Source organism: Hemicordylus capensis, chromosome 2 (assembly GCF_027244095.1).
Source record: "Hemicordylus capensis ecotype Gifberg chromosome 2, rHemCap1.1.pri, whole genome shotgun sequence".
NCBI lineage: Eukaryota > Metazoa > Chordata > Lepidosauria > Squamata > Cordylidae > Hemicordylus > Hemicordylus capensis.
Genome location: NC_069658.1, coordinates 350,342,996 through 350,368,744, shown reverse-complemented (window position 1 = coordinate 350,368,744; position 25,749 = coordinate 350,342,996). Strand labels below are relative to the sequence as shown.

At 43.7% G+C, this 25,749-nt stretch overlaps 1 protein-coding gene across 4 annotated transcripts in view; it reads left to right on the top strand.

Moving 5' to 3' along the window:
* The window catches only part of JADE2 (jade family PHD finger 2), a 246,434-nt gene extending 222,129 nt beyond the window's left edge, over nucleotides 1-24,305 (top strand). For 3 of the 4 annotated variants that reach the window (XM_053296799.1, XM_053296800.1, XM_053296801.1), the window contains exons 10-12: nucleotides 2,805-2,922; nucleotides 15,362-15,490; nucleotides 18,648-24,305. In XM_053296799.1, coding sequence (XP_053152774.1) covers nucleotides 2,805-2,922; nucleotides 15,362-15,490; nucleotides 18,648-19,537 — 1,137 coding nt within the window. In that variant the 3' untranslated portion in view covers nucleotides 19,538-24,305. The remainder of the gene's footprint in view (nucleotides 1-2,804; nucleotides 2,923-15,361; nucleotides 15,491-18,647) is intronic. The other variant, XM_053296802.1, reaches the window with a different exon arrangement.
* Nucleotides 24,306-25,749: the final 1,444 nt, after the last annotated feature.

Genomic DNA, 25,749 nt, shown 5'->3' with positions numbered 1-25,749 from the left:
ACTCCTGTAATATAGGAGTAATATGGTATCTCCGAGATGACCCGGAGACTGCCGCATTTTGTACTAATTGTAGTTTCTGGACTACGTACAAAGGCAGCCCCACATAGAGTGCATTGCAGTAATCAAGTCTGGAGGTTACCAGCAAGTGTACTACTGTTTTGAGATCATGAACCTCAAGAAACGGATGCAACTGGCGTATCAACCGAAGCTGATAGAAAGCGCTTCTGGCCACTGCCTCAACCTGGGGAACCAGGGAAAGGTGTGGATCCAGAAGCACTCCCAGAATGCGTACCTCTTCCTTCTGAGGAAGTGTGACCGCATCTAGAACAGGTAGATTAATATCACTTCCCGAGTGACAACCACACACAATAAGTACCTCTGTCTTGTCTGGATTCAGTCTCAGTTTGTTATCCCTCATCCAGCCCATTACTGCTTCAAAGCAGGCATTCAGGGAGGTTATGCCTTATCCTGATGATGCTGACATGGAGAAATAGATTTGGGTGTCATCAGCATACTGATAACACCCAGCACCAAATCTCTGGATGAGCTCTCCCAACAGTTTCATGTAGATGTTAAAAAGCATTGGAGAGAGTATGGAGCCCTGAGGGACCCCATATAAAAGCTCAGATTTTGACGAGCAACAGTCAAGCAACAGTCTCCAAGCGACACCATCTGGAATCTGCCAGAAAGGTAGGAGCGGAACCACTGCAAAGCAGTGCCTCCCACTCCCAACACTCTCAGACGTTCCAGAAGGATACTATGGTCAATAGTATCGACCATATGATTGTAATAATATGATTGTAAACCAGTTGTACACCTAGCGGATTCCACAAATTTAGACAGATTGAGCCTGAGTGACATAGTTCTCCTTCATAAACAAAACAGTTACTGTTACTGGCAACCAAGGGCCTTACAAAGCAATAACACTGTAACTGCTAACTTTAGTAGTAGGGGTGTGCATGGACCGCAGTTTGAGCACAGGCTTGGTGCTGCAGGGAGGGGAGTGGGAGCTTTAACAAAGTGGAGAGAAAGGCCTTACCTGCTCTCCACAGCCCCATGCAGCTTCCTGCTGAGGCACACTCAGGAGTTGCAGGGGGTGGCGGAGAGCAAGTAAGGACTTGCCCTCCTCTTTCTTAAAGCGCCCACTGTGCCGAACCGAACTGTGGTTCATGTACATCCCTAATTAGTAGTAGCAATGTGACTGCAAACAACATTCCATAAAACAATCCTTTTATGGACACCTGAAATGAGTTAATAGGTTTGAAATATATTAAGGATCCCACAAACTTGTGATTTTAAAGTTTATTCCCATCACTAGAGGCATGCTCTCACACAACAAGTGCAAATACCACTACATTGATAAATGCTGTTAACTTGCAGGGAAGGCATCTAGCCTACCTCTGATGACTTAGAAGTTCACTGGTTGCCGACTTGGGAGCCATTGTGCTGTAATGGAGCATAGGAACATAAGAAGCTGCCATATACAGAGTCAGACCATTAGTCCATCTAGTTCAGTATTGTCTGCACTGACTGGCAGTGACTCTCCAGGGGTTCAGGCAGGAATGTTTCCCAGACTCACCTGGACATTTTTCACAACTGGCTTTTAGTTCGCATCTCCTCTGGAATGGAGGTGTGCGTTCACATAACAGCCAAATTTACCCCAAAGTCCTTGCGAGCTATTAGGGAGCACTTCACACATAATTCAGGTTTTTCATCGTGCATTAGAGGGTATATCTCCGGAGTTTAAAAAATCCAGTTTTTTGCATCGTTTTTGGGGGGCAACTTCAAACTCACAGTAAAGCAGAAAACCCACAGTAAAGCCTGCTGTCTGTGAAATCTGGAGATTCCAGGGATTGAAACTGGGACCTTCTGCTTGCAATGCAGATGCCCTGCCAATGAACAACAGCCCCATCCTGGTTACATGTCAGATTTGAATGTGGAATACCAAAGTTCAAATCCCTGCTTGCTTAACCGTGATGTTTACTTGCTAGTCTTGGGCAGTCACTGTCTCTCAGCCTTACCTACATTGCAGAGTGGCTGTGAGGAGGCTAAAATAAGACAGATTCCAGCTTGGAAGTCCAGCAGGACACTAGTGTGATAAGGAATGGCCACAGGTGGTTTATAGCCTATAAGGCTCTACACACACGATCCGTGTGCAGAGCCGAAAGGGGTTCAGTGGGGAGAGCAGACTTGACCCGCACATGATCACGCACCCCTCGGGCAAGCAGATCACCCACCCAGACAAGCAGTGGCCTGGCTCTGACACTTCTGCGCCCAGCCGCAGCTCACCCGGCAGTTCCAAGGGGTCGGGCAAAGGGAAGCGCTGCCGTGTGGCGCAGTGCATTCCTGAGATCCCCCCTCCCCTCTCTCCGCCTGCCTGAGTGTGCCTGCTGACACACGATTGTTAAAATGGGGTTAATGGAGCGCTTGCTCCATTAACGTCATCTGGGGCGGGAGGGGATTGAGGCGGGCTCGCCCACAAGCCCAGTGGTTCTCACAAGCGAGCAATACCAGGCTATGGAAGCCCAGCCCAGTTTTGCTCGCTGGTACGAATAGCTTCCTTGACTTGCAGCCTATTGCAGGTTCTAGTCAAAGCTGTCGGCATGATGGTAGAACCAAAAGGGGCGTGCTTATTGATAGTACATAGTTTGCATCATTCAGATTGCCTCTGCCGTGCATGAAGGATGGTGCCAAAAAGTGTACCTTGGAAACACGTTAAATAAGGGTGCAGGGGTCAGCAGAGAGAAGGCATTTTGAGGAGCTTTCATGATTAAAGTGGAAACTCTTCTAATTCTGTTTTGCAGGTTAGAAATCTTTGTTACATGGTGACAAGGCGAGAGAAAATGAAACACTCCATTTGCAAACTCCAGGAACAGATTTTCCACCTCCAGATGAAACTGATTGAAAAGGATCTTTACCCAGGTACGTGCTCCTGCTGAGGCTTAGAGAAACCTCTGCCACAAGCATGGTCATTGGCATCTCACCCGTCCTGCTAATAGTGGGGGAGATAGTAATCAGCATGCAAGGGGCCTTATCATTGCTGTAACGCAAAGATAAAACCCGAAAGAAGGCATCAGAAATGTGAACGGCACCTTGCTGACAGTGCAGGGACTGCGATGTCGATACCTAGGCAGTACGGAAGCACACTTGATGGACATGTTGTAGGGTGTGATCTGAAAAGCGCCCTGATCATGTGGGCTGATTGTGTGGCGGGGACATTTGCCTGGCTGCAGTCAGTGCCGGCTGTCTTGTCTCTCTTTTTATCATGTGGCTCATTTGGATTTTCCTCTGCATGAGTTTGAATAGCCTGTTAGGCTTTGGGGACCTCTTTCCCAGCCTGCGTGCTGTACCTGAGCAGCCAGACTCCTGCTCCCACCTGGATAAAAGTTGTTGAGATCATTTTCCTACCTGTGAGTGCTATTATATTTCAATTAATTATTCTTCATTATTTAAATGGGTGTCTTGGGGGTGATATCAGTTGCACTGAGTTTCGCATAGATAGTGGAAGGGTTGTGCCTTGCCAAGTGACTTAACACTGAGAAGGATGCTATGAGACACAGTGTGAGGTGAGGCTAGTTCAGCCCCCTATTCGACCCCTCCCCCAGCAAACACCTTGTGTTTTTGATATCGCAGTTGTGGAAAACAAGAGACTCAGAACACATATACTTCCCAAGAGCAACAATTTGTTTGTATGTGCAGGTTGGCGTTTGTAAGTAAGGAACCCCTTTAACATAATACGTTATGGAGCTTAGTGGTATGTGCACATATTTGTAAGTCAGATGTTTGTAATTCGGGAAGTGCCTGTAATTTCTTGTGGGATGGATTCCAACATCATGGGTTACTCTCAGTGCTTCACATTCATTCACCAATCAGGAATGTCATTGAACATTTTATAACTAGACCAGTGTATAGTTACCATACATTCTTTTCTGTTTCTGTTTGACTCCAAGGCCTACCTTAGAGGTTCACCTGATCTTTGATACCAAGAGAAAATCAGAATGGGGTGACAGGGAAATGGGGGTTGTCTTCAAATAAGTGTGGGCCCAGCTTGAAGTGGCCAAACACGGGACCTGTTTTTCAAACACAGTGGCATGATGTTTGTTAAATCACTCTCATTCGATCCCATCTGTTATCATGGGCATAATCACTGAAACCAGAGCTTGTAATTTGTTTGTATTAACCTATAACTTCCATTTTGAAACTCTGGAGTGGTACTGCTCTTTCAGGGTCAGCTCTTAAGCATATAACTTGTAGTTAACTTTACCTGTGCTTCAGAAGCTGCAGCTGGTTGAAAAGAGAACTGGTATCAGAGTTACAACTTCACTTCCCATCTGTTAGTGGAGAAAATGATGTCAGTCATAGGTGATGAGGTGCCTTCCGAACATGCACTAAATAATCTTGTAATTGCTAGCAAGACATCACAGCAACCCCTTTAATTTCATGGGTTACATAAAAGCCTGATGTTATAGCTTCTGCTGATCCTGTATAAATGAGCCATATATCACCCGCAAGTAGGAAATTAACTAGAAACACCAGCCACATTCAATGATTGTTAATTTTTTTTTAATCAGCCTGACCTGCGATGCAACCTCGTAACAGAAGTGTGCTGTTCCCTCCCATCTCTTTTGGATTCTCATTGCTGATCTTGGCCCCTAAGGCCCTCAATGTTAGGGGTTTTAGTAGCAGCATCTGGTTTGTTGGCATATTTTGCTAGCAGTTGCTTTGGCTTCTTGGCAACTGTTGTTCACTCTGTTAAGGATCAAAGGTTAAACTTCTGGTGGGGTTCTTTTGCTCCTCTGTGCTTTTAGCTCGATAAGTAAATCTATTTGCATGGGGCATGCCTTAAGATGCACAAAACAATCTGAATATTTTTAAAATAAACATGGACTCATTAGATTTTCTTTTTAAAAAAACTAAGTCCACATTTTGTACATTCATTTTTTGCAACAAGAACACAGGACCCGAAACTCAAAGCTGTGTAACATTTTCTCCAGAAGGAGCATCTGGCTGTTTGGCAGAGTTCTCAGCCAGTTGTTGTGTTTGTGGCTTTGGAGCCTCCTCAGAAGCCATCACGTGGTCGGGGTTTCTTTAGGACTGTCTGGACCGCATTCTCTTTTGCTGAAAGCTTCTCCTTGAGTTAAATTTTAAGGGCCTAAGGAATTTGTACACTGAAAATTGTATGGTTCCGAATCTGTGGATCCTGATATAGCCTTCCTTCATGCACAGAAGGAATCCATAACCATGTTTATGATGTCCCAATCAGGCATTGCCACAACCTTTAATTTTTCTTAGAAAAACATGGAGCAGCATTTCAGCATTTCTCAGTGATCACATTTAAAGTTTAGATTCAAATCAAAACTCCTCCAGAGTAACCCGGCTGTTTGAGCCTCCTGTGTTATGTTGAAAACAAATGCAGTCCTTGGGGTTTGGGGGAAGCATTTGCCTTTTGTCTCCCCAGCTCAAAATGATTGGCAAAAGTCGCTTTGTGGGAATTTCAACACACCCAAAATGGTGGTATGTGAGATTCCAGATTTGTATCTATTAGATTTGATATTATAACCATAGGAATTAGGAAAGGTAACAGTTTGGCACCTCATGCCATTAAGAACCCTGCAAATCCCATGTGCATTCACTTACCATCTAGTAAAATCAGTTGGTCCTGGCTTTAGTATGATTTAAAGGATCTTCTAGGGAGTACAGATCAGGGATGTCAATGGAATTGGCGGGGCATGACTCAAAAGCAGGGGTGGCATACCTTTAAGGGTGGGGATGGGTGCCCTTACCCCTCCCACCGCATTTCCCCCGCTGGTGTTCCATTTGAAACGTGTCCGTCGGGACGGCAGCGTACCACCCTGCTGTCCCGTGTCCTCTTTGGCCGGAAGTAACAAGAAGTGCCGTGCGCACACATCACACTCGCTCACATGGATGCCTGATGTAGACACGTGCCCCGTGTACTTCCTGTTACTTCCGGCCAAAGAGGACACGGGGCAGCAGGGAGGTGCACTGCCGCCCTGACGGACACTTTTAAAATGGAGCAGCGGCAGGGGAAACGCGGCGGGAGGGGTAAGGGCACTCTCCCCCGCCCTTAAAGGTATGCCACCTCCACCTTCAAACCGGCCAAACAGCCAGGTCATTCAAACCAGTTTGGAGGCCCTTAAAATGGACTCCGAACAGGCTCGTGCACATCCCTAGTACAGATTTAATTTCAGAACTGAAAGTTGCTCCAGTGAGGGAGAGGTTTTCTTTCTGTAGTCAAATCAGTGATTTAAAATGATGTTACTTTCGTTGAAAAAAAGGTATGTAGAGGATGTCATTTCATCATTGAGTATATGGCTTTGCTCAGCTCAGTTAAACGTTTCCAGAAGGGAAACGGTGTAACCTTTTGTGTGTTTGTGTAGCAAAAACAAGAATGACTCCTGTAGCACCTTAAAGACTAAAACATGTACTGTGACATCAGCTTTTGTGGACTGTAGTTTCCTTTGTAAGATATATTCTATAATGTATCTGAGTTTACCTCTGCTAACTGAGCAAAGAGGCACCTTTTTAAAGTGGCGATTCTCTTGTATTTAGTGGAGGGGAGGGCAGAGCAACTGGCCATGTCCATCTCCAGCAAAGCATCCCTCCAATAGTTGTTGCTGGTCTCTGTCTTATGTTTCTTTTTCTTTTGAGCCCCTTGGGGACAGGGAAGCAACTTTGTTAATTATTTTTTCTGTGTAAACCATTTTGACAACTTTTGTTGAAAAGCGGCATAAAATATTCGTAGTCGGTAGTCGCAGTCTATACAGTGCAGACTTGGCATTAGGGGCTGCTGCTCATGTAACTGACAGCCCTAGGAGCTGTTGCAGAGGTAGGCTGTTGCCGAACTCCTTAAAACAGTGTGCAGGCTTCCCCTGGAAACCATAGAAGTAGCCAAAGTCAGGGACTGTATGCTGTTTTAAGGAGTTTTGCAACAACCTCTTTAACAGACCTGGGGCTGCTTTTTATGTGCGCAGCAGTCCTGGTGGCTAACGCCGAGGTTGCACTATACAGAACGTCGGCCAGTAATAATAATAATAATAATAATAATAATAATAATAATAATAATAGCAACAACATTGACAATAAGATTCAGCCATCCCAGGTCCTTGGGAAGGACTCGATGTCTGGATAAAACAAACCAGTCAATAACACCTGTCTGACTGTGTAAACAAGAAATAATAAAGTGTTTTATGTGCCCATAGAGCCTTTGAGTCTTGGATAGTAGTTGTAGTATGAGTACTGGGTACAACTACGTGTTCCCAAATTAGCTGGGAAGCAACCAAGATATTCCTATTATGTACTTGAATTGTACACTTAATGTTGTTGAAAGTTTGTTGTACATGGAATATATAGCACTTAGCCATTCAGGCCTCAGCTCAGAGGCGTGGAAGTTCTGTGGTACCCATTTACTCCTCCTGCTCTGGAGCCTCCTTGGCACCCACAGCTAAGCAGGGAATTCTCCTTTATCGTATCCATGTCTCTTCACATTCTTGGCTTAGCTGTCCTAGTTGCAGAATTTGGATTGGAGCTTTTAGGAGCTGAGATTTTTACAGACAATGCACATAATGCTGCATGTAATCACACAATCAGATAAAAGTGTTGCTTATATGGGTTACAATGGTGAACTTGTGATTTGGGCTAAACTGTGACATCATTCACACAATCAAAAACTGTGTTCTACCTGGTTTCGGGAGCTCTCTGTGTTCCCAATTTTCAGTTGTGTGGAAGCAAGGTAGGAGGAAAACCTAGGAAGAAGTGATTGTGTGGAAGCAAGGTAGGAAAACCTGAATAGCTTTTCCTCCTACCTTGCTTCCACACAATCATTTCTACCCAGGTTTTCCTCCTAGTTTGCTTCCACACAATCGATAATTGAGAGCACACACAGCTCCCAAACTCCAGGTAGAACACCATTTTTGATTGTGTGAATGATCTCTATATGTTTGCATTAGCCACATTTGGGTGAAAAGTGTGCTCTGTCGATATTATTAGTATGCTTGGGAAAGACTGTCCCCACCTGCTAACATAGTGGTTCTGTGTGCCAAAATAAGCTGTCAGGAAGAATATTGCTGCTACACATTTGATTCACATGACAGCTTCCATGCTGGTTTCATAATTAGCCAGGATGTTTTGGTGCAGGTGTCTGTTTTGGACCTCTTACTCCAAGTGGTTCACATTTGCCAGCTTGCTTTATTCAGGAGCTGAACTGACTGGTGTTGTGATCTGCTTTCTGTTTCAGTTAATACTGAGATATATCTGCTAGCCTCAGTTAATGCAGGCTAGCACAAAAGAGCCAGCGCTAGTGAGAGAAAGAAACTTGACATAGAAGGCGCTCTTTCCATTTTCCTGTTAAGTCGAGTGCAGCTTTGCCAGTGACAAATGTGGAAATAGTATCAAGCCACAAAGATCACTCTTGTGATTCAAGAGGTAGTTGTAGCTTCCCTAGAAAACCATTCTTCACTATGAATGCAGTCATAAGACTGTATCTCTGTTCTCTGTAGCTGCCTTAGAATGTCAGACAGGGCCCATTTTAATTTTTTTTTAATGTTTGTACAGTGCCAAGTGATTTTAGGCACTTCAGAAATAATTAATAATAACCATTTGTGGCCCTCATTCTGATCTCCTCTGTTACAGAAAGAACTCACTTGTGGTTGAAGTGTTACAGTTTGGTTTGGTTCTGAGACAGATAAGCAGTTAATTCAGACACACACTATCCTTCTTTGGCATTCACTAGATAGACCTATGAAGATCATGTTCATATTTACTTGTTGCTTACAGTGTGTTTGGATTAATAACAGCTCTTGCCCTGGGAGTTTAGTTTTTGCTCATCATTCTGTAATCCCAGTGGTCACAGAGGCTATTAAATAACCCTAAGAAATTCATCAGAGTTATATTTCATTCTGTTTGATCTGTAGCCCAGACGACTTTAGTTCCAAAACAAATCTACTTTCTTGGAAATGTGGTTGAAGTGTCCTTTCTTACTGTCACTTGTGGTCACTTCTGGAGTTTAGAACTTCGTCTAGAAAGATGAAGTTATGGAATTTTTTCTAGCTTGTCCTATATACAACTTAATGTTATTATATATTTAATTCTCTAAGTCAGGGATTGGTAATTACTACGGACTAGTGATTGAGCAAATTTAGATTTAGGGGAGTTCTGAATATGAACTTCTCTGGTAAGAAAAACCTCACCCTATTAAAAATGAAGCCCAGATCAGCTAATACTGCTCATAATTTCATGCCTAGCAAGTCCTCCCTGCAAACATCTGCCCACAAGCAAAAAATGGGGGGCATTTGTTCAGGTAAGGGGCTAGGAGACTGACAGGAAAGGGGGTGCGTGTTTCACTGGTTTGGCCTTTTTCTGAGCTGCCCCAGCCAACATGAAAAGATCTGAGGGCTTGGTGGGGGGGTTGGGTTTTTAAAAAATTATCCTGAAAAGTGAACCCAGCCAATCTGCTGCCTCAGGCAATCTGCCACTCTAGCCTCACCTTGCCTCAGTAGTGGGGGGCCTCTGGGGTGCCCCTGGTCAGGCACATTGCTTCAGCAACCCTAATGCAAGCTGCATTAAGATCCAATAGTGGTCTTCTGCTAATCTGTACTGTAGACTGGGACTAGCAGGATCAGGGCGGGTTTCAGGAGCTGTCTTACAGTTGCAGCCTTTTCCTTCAAGGTTTCTGAGGGATAAATTTTCTCTCAGTTGTTACCTAGAAACCTTAGAGGAGAGGATATCGAATCTGGCGGATTCTAGGGCTTGCTGATCCAGCATTTATCTCCCATTATTCTAGGATTACCAACTTAATTTGTGTGTTTTAATTTTGATTGTGCACTGTCTTGAGTGCCTTTGTTAGGCGGTATACATTTTATACAATGATAGAGATAAACCTCAGATACACAACAGCCCCTACCCCAAAGACTAAGGTACCTTTCCAAGGGGTGTGGCCACAAAGTTGAGAGACCTTACTATCTTTTAGAACATAGGTTCAGGGATTTTGACACACAAAGCTGCCCATTAACCAGTTCTGACTTCCTGAGCAGTAAAGGGTTGGAATGAATAATTGGCTGCCAGCAGCAGCTTCTGTGAAGTGGGCCTCCTGATAGGAGTGAGTAGGTCGGAAGAAAGAACTGTACCGCATAAGACCTTTATGTCTGTACTGAGTTTTTGGGTGCAAGGGAAGGAGGGGGCCTGCTTTTATTGTGGTCAGTTGACTAAACAGTGAAATCACTTCTTCAGCAAGTACTTACTTTGTGAATTATTGCTCTGCCAGCTGGGCATTGTTAGGAATTGCAAGCCTGCATAGCAGTGGTGACTTTTGGAAAGTGTCTGAGCACTCGTAGCATCTATTGAATTCAGTTGGGTACAAGAATTGGGACCTTAGACAATCTATTATTATTATTTTGATATCATTACATGGCACAACATGCTTTTCCAAATAAAATGGCATTGTTCCGATTGAGCCAAGATTTTGTTATTCTCCATTTTCCTTTCCCCCGTCACTGCTGGGGGCAGGGGAGACTGCCTCATTCATCACTGGCCTAGCATAGTTATTAATTACTGCGTGCCATGGCGGTTAATGAACAAAACCTTGGTGGAATACAGTTGACACACTTCGTTTTTGGAAGGATTTCCTCATGAAGCTGAGCTTGGTGGTTTATTCTGCCACTGATAAATAATCATTGAGGCAGTTCCTGTCTCTTAAAGCTGGAAAGGGCTGCCAGGTTTAAAGCAAGCTGCTTCTATCTATCTCCTGTGAACTGAAAAGCAAACCCCTAGCTGTCAGGCTTTGAAATGCAGCTGTTCCTTTTGACAGGCTTCCTTTTCAGAAAGGATAACATTCATATTGCTGTTTAGAAGCATTGCGCCATCCAAACAAAGCCATACATTTTATTTGTTAAGTCAAGTGAAAAATGTGTCTGCCCTTCTCCAGTTAGCTGGCAGGAATCAAGCAAACATCAGTTTTGCTTTTCTTTCTTCCTGGAATCCGGCTCAGTGCTTGTGAGAAGAATCTTTGATTGGCATGCCTGGAAATGTAAAATCCTCGATAAAACCATAATAGTGGTTTATTAACTGACTACCAAGAACGGTCTAATTGGTTTAGACTGGTCGTGCATCAACCCCAGTAGTCTTTCTCCAATAACAGCTGGTTTTAGAAGCTTGGGAGGAGGTTTGTAGCAGTAAGACCTGTTGATGCATACCATGGGGCAACTGCTGCATTTTCCTCTTGGTAGCGCCACCTTAGAGCAGTGGCTAGAAGTAATGCATCTGAGTTAAGCCCAAAATAAACATTTTTTTAACATCTAACAATGGGTAATTTGCCAACGCTAGCATAATACCAAAACAGAGTCTCCCTGGCGTAAATTATTATTGATTTAAATGACACAGAACCAGGGACACAAAACCCATCATATGATATGATATTCCCACAACTATTCTATTCTATTCAATCTGTTCACCAAGGCAGAATCAGCCATGCAAAGCATGCACATTTTATTTTTTAAATGCCACTGTGGCTTTATAGCATGGTCCTAGCTGTGGTAAGTTTACAGTTCCCATTCCCTACTATAACTAAACTTAAATGTGTGTAACTTAAAGAATCACATATTCTTTCTTTGTTTACCCCTACCTCAGTTTCCCTTTCGCTCCTGTTATCTCCCTATATAGTCCCAGTATCTAGACTGTAAGCTCCTCTAGGCAGGGACCTGTCCATTCTTTGAAAAGTGCCATGTAAAGATTAGGGGTGTGCACGAACCGGTCCGGAGGCCATGTTGGAGGCCTCCAAACCAGTTCGGAGCCGGACCAGTCCGGCGGTCCGGCACCGAGGGGGGGTCTCCCTTTAAGGGTGGGGGGTAGAACTTACCCCTCCCGCCGCTCTTCCCCATCCGGCACTGTAGTTGAAAGCGAAGTTTTTGGGGCGGCAGCGTTCCTCGCTGCTGCCCCTGCCCCCCGTCGTCGCTTGTTAGTCTCTGTAATAGTAGCACGCATGCGTGCATGGCGGCGCACCCGTCGCCGCCGTGCATGCGCGCGCCGCCTACGTCATGCGCACAATGCATGTGATGTAGACGGCGCACGCGCACACGGTGGCAACGGGTGCGCCGCCACGCACGCATGCGTGCTACTATTACAGAGACTAACAAGCGACGACGGGGGGCAGGGGCAGCAGCGAGGAACGCTGCCGCCCCAAAAACTTCGCTTTCAACTACAGTGCCGGATGGGGAAGAGCGGCGGGAGGGGTAAGTTCTACCCCCCACCCTTAAAGGGAGACCCCCCCTGGGTGCCGGTCCGGACCATGCACATCCCTAGTAAAGACGGCTGCTGCCATTTTTCAAGTCAAACCAGCCTGGTTTGCCTGGTTTGAGCTCGAAATGGTCCGGCCTTCCAAAAAGGGGGGCTGGTCTGAGCTTGGGCTGAAGCGGCTCCAGTTCTAGTGAATCAGTTCGACCCCAGTTCTAGTGCTTGTAAAGGAGGATCTGGTAATGATGATTTCCCTTTACAAGCACTATGGGGTTTTAAAAGGCTGAATGGGGGTGGGGGGAGGTTACCTTGCTCATCATGGTGTGGCTTCTCGGGGCTGGTGATGGCTCCCCTAGGCCTTGCTGGCCTCCCTCCTCTATTAGAGTGATCTCTGTGCATGTGCAGAGGTCTGAACTGGGCCCCTGCTGGCCCAGATGATGGGAGGAGCACCGGTGGGGCCCAGGGAGCCACTGCCACCCCGAGGAGCGGCACCACAGTGGCGGTGGTAAGGCAATCCCCCACCCACCCACCCTGGCCTTTTACAACCCCAGAGGGCTCCCCCCCAGTGCTTGTAAAGAGAAATCCTTACCTGATCCCCCATTACAAGTACTAGAACCGGGGGGGCGAACTAGGGAGGGAATTTGGAACCTTCAGTATGCAAGCATACAGATGTTCTTCCCAGAGCGGCCCCATCCCATCAGGGGAATATCTTACAGGGCTCACATGTAGTCTCCGATTCAAATGCAAACCAGGGCAGACCCTACTTAGTAACAGGGAAGATTCATGCTTGCTACCACAAGACCAGCTCTCCTCTCCTCTCCTCTCCTCTCCTCTCCCTGTACTTCACCAGGTTGTGAGGATAAAAGGTGGACTGACTGTATACACTGCCCTGTGCTCCTCAGAGGAAGGGCAGAGTAAAAATGAATACAGTATAATAGTGGCATGGGTTGGTAGTGACAAGAAGAAAGACTTTCCCAGCCCTAGCACCTTCTCGCAGGAGCCCTCTCCCCAGGGAACACGGGTAGGCAGAGAGCCCTTTCGCACAACCCGTGAGAAGGGTTTGTGGGGAAGGCTGCTCAAACTTACCTTCCCTGAAGACGATTCCTCTGCTCTTCCTGGGCGCGCCGATCATGCACCCAGATGATTGTCAGCTGCCCCCAGCAGCACAGAGGTTGGGGTGCCAGGACAAGTTGTCCCAGCCCCCAGAACTCCCACAAGGCACCGAGCGCGTGTGTGGTGCATTGTGGGGATCCCTGCCACAATGGGCAGGCGCCCATCCATGTTGCAGTGCCAGCTAAAATCAGCCAGCACTGCACACAATTACAAAAATGCAGCTACGGGAACACTTGCTCCCTTAACCTTGTTTAAGCGGTGGGCTCCGCAGACGGGTTTGCCACTGAGGTGCCGCCAAGCTTGGGTGCAATTCCGTGGTTCTTACAAGCAGGCAAGACTAGGCTTGGCTTCCTTAGCCTGGTCTGGGCTGCACATGAAAACAGCCTCAGACTGTTATTTTCAATTGACCTGTTTTGTTGCTCTGCTGTTCTGTGAGTGAGTTTACTAGACTGGTATTTTAAGTTAATTGCTAAGCATTTATTGATATTTTGTGACTGGTTTAGATTTGATTTTAATTGTTGCATTATTAATTAATTTTGTCCGCTGCCTTGAGGGCCCGTTCAGGAGCGCATGAATGAATGTGTTCAAGAGTAAGCAGTGCTGTACATTTGTCCAGAAATCCCAGTTTTTAAAGTGATAGCAATGCTATCTTAAACAACTTGTTCTTCGGATTTAATTTCCAGCAGAAGGGTGTGACTACGTGTGTGGCATCAAACCAGGTGCAAACCTCTCGATCTAGGAACATAGGAAGCTGCCTTATACTGAGTGAGACCATTGGTTTATCTAGTTCAGTATTGTCTACACAGACTGGCAGCAGCTTCTGTTCAAAATTCTGTTCTTCAAGGTTTCAGGCAGGAGTCTCTCTCAGCCCTATCTTGGAGATGCTTCCCGGGAGGCATCTTGGAACCTTCTGCATGCGAGCATGCGGATGCTCTTTCCAGAGCGGCCCCATCTCCTAAAGGGGATATCTTGCAGTGCTCACACATGTAGTCTCCCATTCAAATGCAAACTAGGGTGAACCCTGCTCAGCAAAGGGGACAATTCATGCTTGCGGCCACAAGACCAGATTTCCTCCCATGCCATGTCCCACTGCAGTCATTTGTGAAGCTTTGTAGGGTCCTCTTCTCCTTCACCTTGGTCCTTGATACCTGCTTGCAATTGCATGGTAGTGTTTTGAATGGGACTCTATTTCAGCTACTGCTTTAGGGGATCAGAACCAAGTGAAGCTGTCTCCCCAATGAGTAATGCTCTAATGACCCCAGATCCTTAGAAATGTCCAAAACCAATAGCAGTTAAGAGGCTTGAAGAGGCATAGCCTAAAGTTGTTATCCACAGTTAAGAGGAAACACATTGAAGCCAAAAACTCTTGGCTTTAAATAAAGTCTTTCATTGATTTCAAGGTCACTGCATTGGTTTGTTTATTTTATTTTATTTAGTTATTTATTTTTATACCACCCAAAACCTGTGTCTCTGGGCAGTTGACAATTAAAATCATTTAAACATTAAAATAATTTAAAATGAACATTAAAAATTAAAACCATAAATCTAATTAAAAGCCTGGGTGAATAGATGTGTCTTCAGTGCCTTTTTAAAAGTTGCCAGAGATGGGGAGGCTCTTATTTTAACAGGGAGCAAAATAAGTATTCCATAAATATAAGTTTAAATATAAGTATTCCTGTATACCTAGGTGTCAGCATGTTTATTCAGATGCAGACCCCATAGGTTTCATGGAACTCACTCTCAGATACATGTGCATAAGATTGCAATGTGTGATTCAGACAACATATAGGATTTGGCTGAGGTTGGCATTGTCCTCTTGCCTAAAATGGCAGTAAACAGTCTCCCCAGATAACATCATACTCTTCCAAGAGCCTTTGTAATGCTTTATTGAGAATCCACTTTGTTTCTTATTTTTTCTTCTGTCTCCTGTACATTCCAGATTCTACCAGTTGATTATGATGTATTTAATGTAATGAAACATCTCTGTTTTTTTAATCTTGAACAGAGCAAACTGGGAAGAGAACAAAGGGAAGGAGAAGTGACCCAAAAAGAAAAGGAAGAGATGATAGAAAAAGTAGTCCTGAGAAGAAAGAGAAAAGGAAATCAGGGAACGAGTTGGTACTGGGACAGCTGGGTATGTCTGGCTTCAGAGTTGGAGTTTTAAAATCCATGGAGTGGATAAAAGAGCCTGAAATTTCCCTTTTCTCTGGGGTTTAGAATGTCACAACAGGAAGTTTAGCAATAAGGATAATCCCATGTCCTGATCCCACCTAAATCTTATTTTATGACCTTTTCAGATGATTGTGAAAAACAGGATTCCCTCCACACCACCATACTTGCACTAGCCCACATCCAGTGCCTATAGCACAATGTTCTGCCTTCACATAATGGAAAGAGTTGGGGGAAGTCTTTCTGGGATGGGGAGATGGATAGCTATACTCCTGTTCAGCACATTTTTGGGAGTGTGGGAAGAGGTGTGTTTCTTTGCTGCAGAGAGGAAATACAGTACCTTAAAGATTAGGATTGCCATATTCAAGCTTCCCAAATCTGGGTAGCCCAATTTGCATATTATGCAAATTGTGCTGCAACTAATTTGGATGTTGTGCAAAATATGCAAGTCAACTGATGCACTGTGAAGTGTCTCCCCTCTGGACATCAACCAGTAAAGGTTGGGGCATTATCTTTTACCTGACCATTTCAGGCAGCATTTAATACCTAGATACCTTAAATATCCCAGATTTCTAATATATCAGTTTAGTTTTTAACCTTGTCTAATCAGCTGTGTGTAGCACTGTCATAGATTCCCTCACCAACTGCATACTGCCACCTCCCCGCCCCCATTTTCCAATACCTGAAAATGCTATTTATTGGTGAAGACACACTGGCTTATGCTGAGGAGCAGTGTTGAGTGCAGTCATCGCCACTAAATTCACCCTGGAATTTTAGGGTCATGTCAGCCTCTCCCTTTAGCATCTTACGTTAAGGGTAGGGGGTTGTTATCCAGATCTCTCTTTTCTCTCTTTCTGGGAGAGAAACTGGCAACAGAACTTGCAGGGAGAGGGAGCCACAGTTAAGAAGCAAAATGTGGATGCAATCCTAAAGGGTACATCATTGCAGCAGCGGTAGAGGAGAAAGAAATCTGCCTGAGGGGCAGATCAGCTCCTCCTAGTCCAACGAGGAAGCCAGCAGCTTGAGATCAGGCAGAGAGAAACCTCCAGGGGACTTGGCAGAGGTCAGAAAGCAGCAGCCAGACTTGAGGAAGAAGGAGCCCTGCCGGCTGCTCCCATCCCATCCCAGGAGACCCCTCCCATCCTGCTCCCACCCTCAAGCAGCTAGACCTGAGGGGGAAGGAATCCTGCCAGCTGCTCCCATCCTCTGTTAGTGAGACCTGCCAGCCTTCAGGGCCACCTAAACCCAACAGCTGGGCAGCTAGAATAAACCTGGGCTGCTACCTGGTGCTTGGAAGTCAGTCAAAACTTACAGAAGTTGTTTAGCTGCCCTGGGAACTTGGAAAGGAAAGCTCCCCTGTCTCGTCGCAGGCAGCTGCCTCTTGCTCATTAAAAGAGTGCAGGGGTCAGCACAGCCGAGGATCCCAAGAACAGGAAGGGGGTGTGGTAAGAGCCAGGCATGTGCAAAAAAAACTAGGTCTACATAGAAGCAACAGGCACATAATCACAGTCAGCGGGGGCTATGCAAATCCGGGTGAATGAACAGATGAACCAGGCGCAGAACTGAAATCCAGTAACTACCCGGAAATCAGGGGGAGATGGCAACCTTATTAAACATCTAAATACATTTTTAAAAGAAAAGGCTCAAGAAATGGTGCAGCAGGGAGTTTCACCAACATCCAGTACTTCAGCCTTTTTATAAGCAGGTAAAAGCTTCGTCAATGAGCTTTTAGTGATTTATGCTGCTGTGTTCGTTTTAGATAGCAAGTTTAAATTTTGTGCTTGTAAGTCTGTCTTGGAACAAACTTAATTTTAAAAGAAAAATGGGCACAATCCATTCTCCACTCCCAATTGCACCTCACAGAGACACTCCACAAAGGACTTGTTGGAACCATTGACTCCTTCAACTCCCCCTTCTCCTTTACTGAATTTAGTCCTGACGTTTATTGGTACACTATATACCAAACTAGCTTTGAATGAGAATGAAATAGTATCCACAGGTTTGCAAACTCCGTAGCTGACATCCATACTATTGAAGTGTGTGTGCCTCAGTGCTGCACATGCACTCGGGGTGAGGGAAAGCAATATTTGTCAATCTCCCTTTCATTCAAAAGACAGCGATGACTCCTGAAAATATATCCCTGAGAGTTGTGCAGCCCTCGGGAACATATTTCTGGGACGCGCAGTTGGCTTCAGTGGAAAGACTGACAAAAATTGCCGCTCCCCTGGGGTGTGCTGCATATTTGCTGCACATGTGCTTCATTAGTCTAGATGTCAGCCCATGTGTTTAAATGGAATTAGTTAATTATGTTAATGGTTGATCTGTGAAAGCCTGAACATATGAACCATGCTGCTGACTGCTTGCACCAAATAGTTTATGATTCTGAACATCTGAATATAGTAAGTCGAAGCTCTGGGCAAAATGAGCAAGAGGAGAGCTGGAAGCCCTACATGGCTGGCAACCACTAGACTTGAACAAATGACCTCATATGAGTGAGAGAGCATATTACGATCGACAAGCTTGCTATTTGCCGCATCTCTAATCTCACTTGTTGCATTAGTCTTTCTCAACTTCTGTGTCTGCCTTAGGGATGTGCAGAATGTTCTGACTTGAAACGGGCCATTTCAATTGTTCTGAGCTTGAAACAGAATGCCCTTCAAAGGGTTCTGCTTCATTCCAAGCGCCATTTTGGTGGGCTGTTTTTCCTTTGCTTCCTGTTTTTGGCACTGTCTTCTGCTTGGCTTACGATCTCCTTGCTTCTTGGTTGGCTTGTTATCATACGATAACAAACAAACCAAGAAGCAAGGAGATTGCAAGCCAATTGGAAGCCAGCACCCAAAACAGAAGCAAAGGAAAAACAGCCTGCCAAAATGGCGCTCGGAACACATGAATGTTCCGAGCTCATTCCATCAGAACAACCGGCCTGGAAATCTGGGGACTCATGTTGCATTCCGAGCTTGGAACAGCATGCAAATCCCATTCCATGCACATCCCTAGTTTGGCTAATTATCACCGAAATATTTAACTGCCCTTTAAAACTGTGGTTAAATGTCAAGCAAAACCTCTTGAGTGAATCTGACCTCTAAAGCTCTTTTGTTCCCCCCACCCCATTATTTTTATAGGTTTGGCAACTTCCTTTCCCATTGATGGGACCTTCTTCAACAGCTGGCTCGCTCAATCTGTACAGATTACGACAGAGAACATGGCAATGAGTGAATGGTCGTTGAACAATGGCCATCACGAAGACACCACCCCAGGCCTTTCTGAAGAACTTTTACAAGATGAAGAGACCTTGTTAAGCTTTATGATGGATCATTCCTTGAAGTCCCCACTAAAGCAGAGTGACACCACAAAGAAAGCTAAGAGCAAACTGCGTACACACACTAAGAAAAAACCAAGAAATGGCTTGAATACCATTTTCAAAAGTCACCAAGAGGAGGATTCAGATCAGTGGACTAATGTGAATTATTTGTCAGACCACACCACAAAATCTTTATCTCATGATTTAAGAAACAGCAAGGCAGAGAAAGGTATGGACAAGCTTCACCCAGAGTGCAAAGTGACATGTGAAGTCAAAAAGACAACTAAGAAAGGTTCTTCTCATCCTGCAACTCCTCTTTTGAAAGGAAATGATCCTCAAGCCTCCCAAAGTCTGATCAGTAACCTACACAATGATGAGGAACCAGTGAAATATGCCCCTTCTGATCCCAGCTCCATGGTTAAAGTGCCTGACTCAGTAGGTAGCCCGAAAACAGTAGTGAGGTTCAAATTACCAAAAGAGGGCAGAGGGACTCGCAGATCGCAGCATGAGAAGCCTGAGATGGCTAATGGACCTCCAGGAAGTGAAAGAGCAAAGGTTATCTTACATCCGTTTGACAATGAGACTGATGGCTACTTTTCTGATGCAGAAATGAGTGACTCCGACACAGAATCTGGTAGTGGCAGAGGGCACTGTAGCCAGTTAGATTCAGGAAATGAGGATAATTTCAGAATGAGCATTTTGGCATCCTAATTCGCCAGATAGACCAATTGTGACAGCTCTGTGAGGCCTAAATCCAGTTACAACTGCCATGTCCAATTTCCACCTGGTACCATAACAGAAGGTTTTGGTTTGTTTTTAATTTGTATATATAGTTCAGAAATGAGCACTGTTGTTTTTCCTCTATATGCCTGAGAAACATCTAAAAGCTTCACTGACTTAGACTATATACTGTAACAGTAGTTAGCCCTTCTTAGTCAAAACTTGCATATCCTGGTTAAACGAAATGCAAGCATGTGCATTATTATTAGGGTCTTGAGCTTGCTGGTAGTGAACACGACATCCTAGAATTTTAATGAGGAGGTCTGAGATTGCCAGTATCTGTTGTTCATGCAGGGATGACAGTTTTATGGGCATTATTTAAACAAAGTGAATAGATTTCATGGTCTGCCTGGTGTTATTGCCTCTGTTTGGCAGGGTGCAGAATGGGAGTACTACTATGGTAGCCAACTATATACACAGAACTTAATGGAAAAGTAAATATATACGTGTGTGTGTGTGTGTGTATGCGTGTGTGTGCGGGATTAGTCAGCGTGCATGTCTGTGCGCGTGCAACCATGAAGTAAAATAAGCGATTATTTTTTAAAGAAGCACAACAAGCTTATTTGAAGAAAGCACTTAATGGGTGGAGGAATACAGCATTGTATTTATGTCTATTAAATCCTTGATTTTTATTTTTCACCTCTCCAGTTCAATCAGAGTCCGTCCAAAGGGTCAAGAACCAAGATTTAGCCCCATCACTCCAACTATCGGCTGGGCAGCACTATAAATACACATCCGAGGCTCTCAGTAGATAGAAGAAATACATATCTGTGTTAAAGCTGCTCTGCTCTCTATCAGTATCCCTCCTGAGTAACTTTGGGTGTTATTTATTGATATAACCTAAACTTTCAATTTTCTGAAGCAATTCCCATAATTTGCTCAGGTTGATTAAAATAGCCTTTTACCAAAACACTTGGACAAAAATGGATATCAGAGAGTGAGAACAGAATTTTGCTAATCAGAGAGGGAGTTATTGGAAGGGGTTTTCCCCCCTTTAAATAATCAAATCACTTCAGTTCCCCAACTTGGCAAAAGAGCTCAAGTCTGTGCTTTCAGCATAAATAGTCAAATTATCACTCACCTGCACAGGGACTCTACCCACAAGCTTCCTTTGTACTGAAGTGGTTATTTGGCTGTTGATGCAATGTCATTGAGTGACAATTGAAACATTTGCCTTTGCCATTTGGTTTCTTTCTCTAAACATTGTAGCTAAATTGATGGCTTTCTCCCCTTTTCATCCTTCCATTTCAAAACTGAAATCAAGAGTAGCAAGCCATCAACTCATCATAGGAGGGTGATTCACAGAAGTCAACATCCTCAATATTACAATAATGTTGTGCATAAATTGTCTCTAATAAGCCTTAAGTGTCATTCAAAAGCCCATGTTACCTATGAGTCATGCAGATGTTCATGTTTGCACTTAATTACACCATTACTTCAGTTTTGGCTTCAAAGGTCACAGTTAAGGTTTGCTACATGCTTTATAGGAGTGACCCCAGTGTGAGCTCAGGGAACAAAAACAAAAAGAAAAGTGAAATTCACTAAAACTTTTTGTTGTTGGTGTGTTACTTTTAAATATATATATATATATATACAGTATATATACTGGGACACTTCTGCTTGTTTAATCCATCACTTTCAAACTGGGGGAGACAAAGACCTTGCAGTTGTTCAGCTGAATCAGTGAAATTATTTTATGGATGCCAAAGAATATTTTGAGAATAAAATAGCACAGCCAGAAACCGGAAACCTGTCATTTGAAGAAGAAGAAAAAGAATAAAAACTGTTTCACTACAAAAGGACTAAAACCATGTTCATGACACAGCTGAGGCATTAGGTGGCAAGCTTGCTGAAGATGATGCTTTTATCATTTGGACCACATCCCACCATTTTGATTTCTGATGCTCTGTGCTCATTCCAGTCTGAGCAATATTGGTTTTATGTGCTCCGATGCCAGGAATTGGCTGTTCTTGGTTTTTGAGAGTCAGTCATTTTACAAGCCTTCCAAAGTCCTTAATATCACTCCAGTTGAGCTACAATTTGGAGAATCATGATTCTGATAATAAACCAAAATCAGGAGCAAAACACATGTCGGTGTTTCGCTGATTTGAGAAGTTTTGTTTGCAAAATGATTTTTTCCGTTAGTTCCACTGTGACTAAAGTGGAACTATTCAATATTAGCCTAACCATTATGGGTTGGCAAGTAAATTCTGCTCTAATCAAGGCTTGATATGTTCAGATAATGTTAAATACAGTAAATAGGACTTAGTTTTATCTTATCAAGCTTGCTAAGCTTTAGCTACAATATCCTAGTTATGTCATACAGATAATCAATATGCTGCCTTTTAATGGATCTCGCTTCCGTGTGCTTCAGTTCAACTATAGCTAAAAACAAGAGAGATAGAAAAATCCAGAAATCTCACTGTACACAGCTTTGTTCATCAGCTACTGCATTACTTGCCTGCTCACCCCAGTACAGGACAGCAAAAGGACAAACTTTAAAGAACAACCAAACTAAAGCAGCTCCTTTTTTATAATGATGATGATCATCATCATCATATGTAGAACTGTGAGACACTCCATTGTTACTGTGACTAAGAAGTCATTCTGAACCAAAAGTAAGTTTTAAAGTATGGCGGGGAGAAAGAAACACTTCAGCTTACTCTAGCATCTCCATTACACTCATGGGGCTAGGTATCTAAAGTCTCACGAAGCCCTGTGTGCACACCCGGAGTATTTCCCCAGATAGAAGAGAATGGTGCAGACCCTACTTGCATGAAGTTCCACAGAGCATTGGAACACTGACTTTATAATATAAAGTGTATGCATATTTGTACCTATCATGATTTTTGCAATCAGGGAATTTAAGAGGGTCATATTTGGCTTGAGGGCAGAGTTCACTAGAATGACCAGGGAAAAGGAATTCAGCACTGTTCCTGTTCAGAATTTTTAATTGGCTACATTAGGAAATATATTACTGTAGCAGTAGGATACATACTTCTTTTACCTTGTGATTTTGGTAAAATGTTGGTATTTTTGTATAAGTACTGAGGAACTTGAGTACTTTTGGTTTGGACTCTTTATAATGTTCTTGGACTCGTGGTTAATGATCCTAACTTAACAAAAGAGCTCTGTAGATATGAGGAAGGCTGGTGCGTGCCTTGGAATCAGTTATAATCTCTGGAGTTGTGCAGGAGTCCACCTGCCACTTCACTAGTATATTTTAGTATAACGGTGTAGTGAAACAAATAGTTAGAAGTTGCTTAGTCCTGGCTCTCCTCTTGCTTCTGGTTCTGGATTATCCAGCTGACTCCACTAGGAAGTTGCTCATAGCAAAAGGTATTACTAATGAAAAGGGAATGTTTTCGGACAGTGAAGATCCTCTCACTTTGTTCTAAATCTGTTCCAACACTGATTCTTTCACATTGCCTCTATAGCATCAGTATGACGCTGGAGGCTGGCTTGTACTCACTTGATCACCATCTGCATTTCGGTCCAGTTCTTTTGAGAAGCCATTCTTCTTTTACTGTTTATAGCACATGCTTTTTTCCTGCAGAAACAACAAAAAAGATTTGCATAAAGGAAGGATAAATTGTACATGGAAAATATTTTTGATGCACTGTAAATGTATTTTGAGATGAAAAGAGAGAAAAAGCATACACGGTCTATTTTATTAAGCAAAGGTTTTTAAGATGATGTGTGAACTTCAAGCATTGCCATTTGCACTGTATCAGGAGAATCCCATTTCCTTTACGACAGCAACACCATGCTTATGTATTAATATGGTAATAGTGATACTCCTTTTTGATTCAGCGGCTAGAATCAAACTTTTGTTTTTAAAACCTCAGTCTTGAATGGGATTTCCTGGTGGAGACCATTTAGATCTTCTCACACTCCTGTTCCCCACTTAGGTTTTCTGGTCTAGCTGTTAACATGGCATATTTTTGCATCATTGTAAATTGTTAATATCTATTATTTAAAAGTAAAATGAAACTAATATTTGATCATTCTTTTCCTCAAAGCACAATGGAGAATGAGCCATTTCTGCAGAAGGAATTTTTCCCCTGAACCACTCTAAAGGTTTTTGTAACCTGTCACAAAAAGACTCAATTTCCTGTTACCAGGCAGGTGTTTTAATTTGGTTGTTCTTTAAGGATACACTTGTATACTTTGCTCCATTCCACACAGACACAATACAGACCCACTCCACATCAGTTACAGAAAACGATATGAATGTCACAGGAGGCAAAGTCCTTCTGTTTTCTTTGTTTCAAAGAAAGTGATGTGCCATTTGTTAATATAAAAAGAGAAATATTGAAAATATATTGAAAAGAGCAATTTTAAATTATTTTTGGCTTATGTTGCAATATTTATTTTCTTGTATTAGAAATTCCTTTGTAGAGAAAAAATGTATTTTTCATTAATGCAAAAACCTATTTCTCCTTTTTGTACGTTTTCCATGTTAGTTAATCCTTAAAGCAATATAATGTATCAAAGTTGTTCTGTGTGAAAGCTGTATTATGCATGCTGTTTGTGTTGCCTTGGAATAGGTCTGTCTGCCATAATTTTCATCATGTTTCAATTCAGTGTATGCTTTAATACACGTAGGGACCATGGCCCATTTGCTTATGACAAAAAAATACCTTTGCATTCTTCAATGTGTTGGCAAATGCAGTCAATAAAGCCGTGTTTTTGTGTACTTTTGCCTGAATATCAAGTACTCTACAGGACACACCTCACTATCAAAAGGAGTCATCTTTCCATAGCCCCATAAATTCTTGGTAACTGTGAGCATTTTGTTAGCATCTAGGCAAGATTCATTAGTTTCTATCAACATTGAAAGTGTAATTATATTTTAATGCCTTAATAGCCCAGCTGTGTATGCTGCAAGTCTGTGGAAGTGCAGAAAAGGTGCAGAAGGTCATATTAGCTGTAAAATGCAGCATCCTAGGACTTTCTAGTTTTCATTTTTCGAAAGTAGTTTCAGGTTCTTCGACATGGTCTCCGTCATTTACACAAATGGGCTATGCACTTGCGCAGAGTCCTCATCAGAACCTAACTAGCTCAATTCTCCTGCTTTGAGCGGGAACCCCGCCCCCAGCCACTATATGCTTTTGTCATCTGCACTTTAGTCAACATCGTGGAATCTGCAGCTCGACAACGAGTAGCATTACTATCTAGCCCCGTGTTGTTTTCTTCCTGCTTTCTTTCTTATTTCTTTCTTACTTATTTCTTACGCAGTAGCGTTTTTGTTTGTTTGTTTTTGTTCTTGGCATTTTGTTTTTTACAGTTTTTCTCTTTGGAGCTTCGATCCCAGCTGGGACGGAATGTGGTGGCCGGCCAGCCTACGGCATGTATGCCAGGCACAACGAACTTCAAGAAATGTGTTTGTTGTGGATCTAAGATCCCTTCCCCTGATACTCATACTGAGTGTCTTTTGTGCCTGGGGGAATCCCACATTGTTGAGACCTGTCTTCATTGCCAAAGGTTTACAAAGCAGGCTCACAAGAATAGGGCTCCTCCCCTACACGCAGCCATGTGGGACTTGGCTCTCCGTTCTTCGGAAGCCTTATCGTTGAAGCAGTCAGCTAAGATGGCTTCGGTAAAGTTGGAGTGTTCGGAATTTGCTCCAGTGGAAGTCAAAACCCCAGTCTTGATACTGGTTTTGGCGTCTTCCATTGTTGATCCCTTGATGGTTTTGAGCACTTTGGTGCATTCTGAGGACTTGCTTCAGTATCTTCTGCCCGTGGTGCTGGACCCTTCTCCAACTCCCTCGAAGCTGAAGTAAAAGAAAAAGAATCAGAAGTTTCCTCATAATTTGCTGGTGGGTCAACACCTCCCTCCTACCCCGAAGAAGAAGAAGACAGTGTCGGTTCCTGTGTTGGAGGTCCCATTGGCCAAGAAGCCTAAGTTGGACTCAGCAAGGTCTTTGGCCCCACCAGTACCAAAGTTGTCGGTTTCCATCCGGCCTAGCTCGCCGCAGGCCGGGGACTCCTTCACCTTGGCACCTGATAGTGCCAGCACGAGTAGAGAACTGTCGGTGGTGACGGACGAACATGGATATGCTTCATCAGAGGAAGAGCTGTATTTGCTGGACAAGCCTGCAAAAGACACATCATGGCTGCCACGGCGTCATTCGCCGC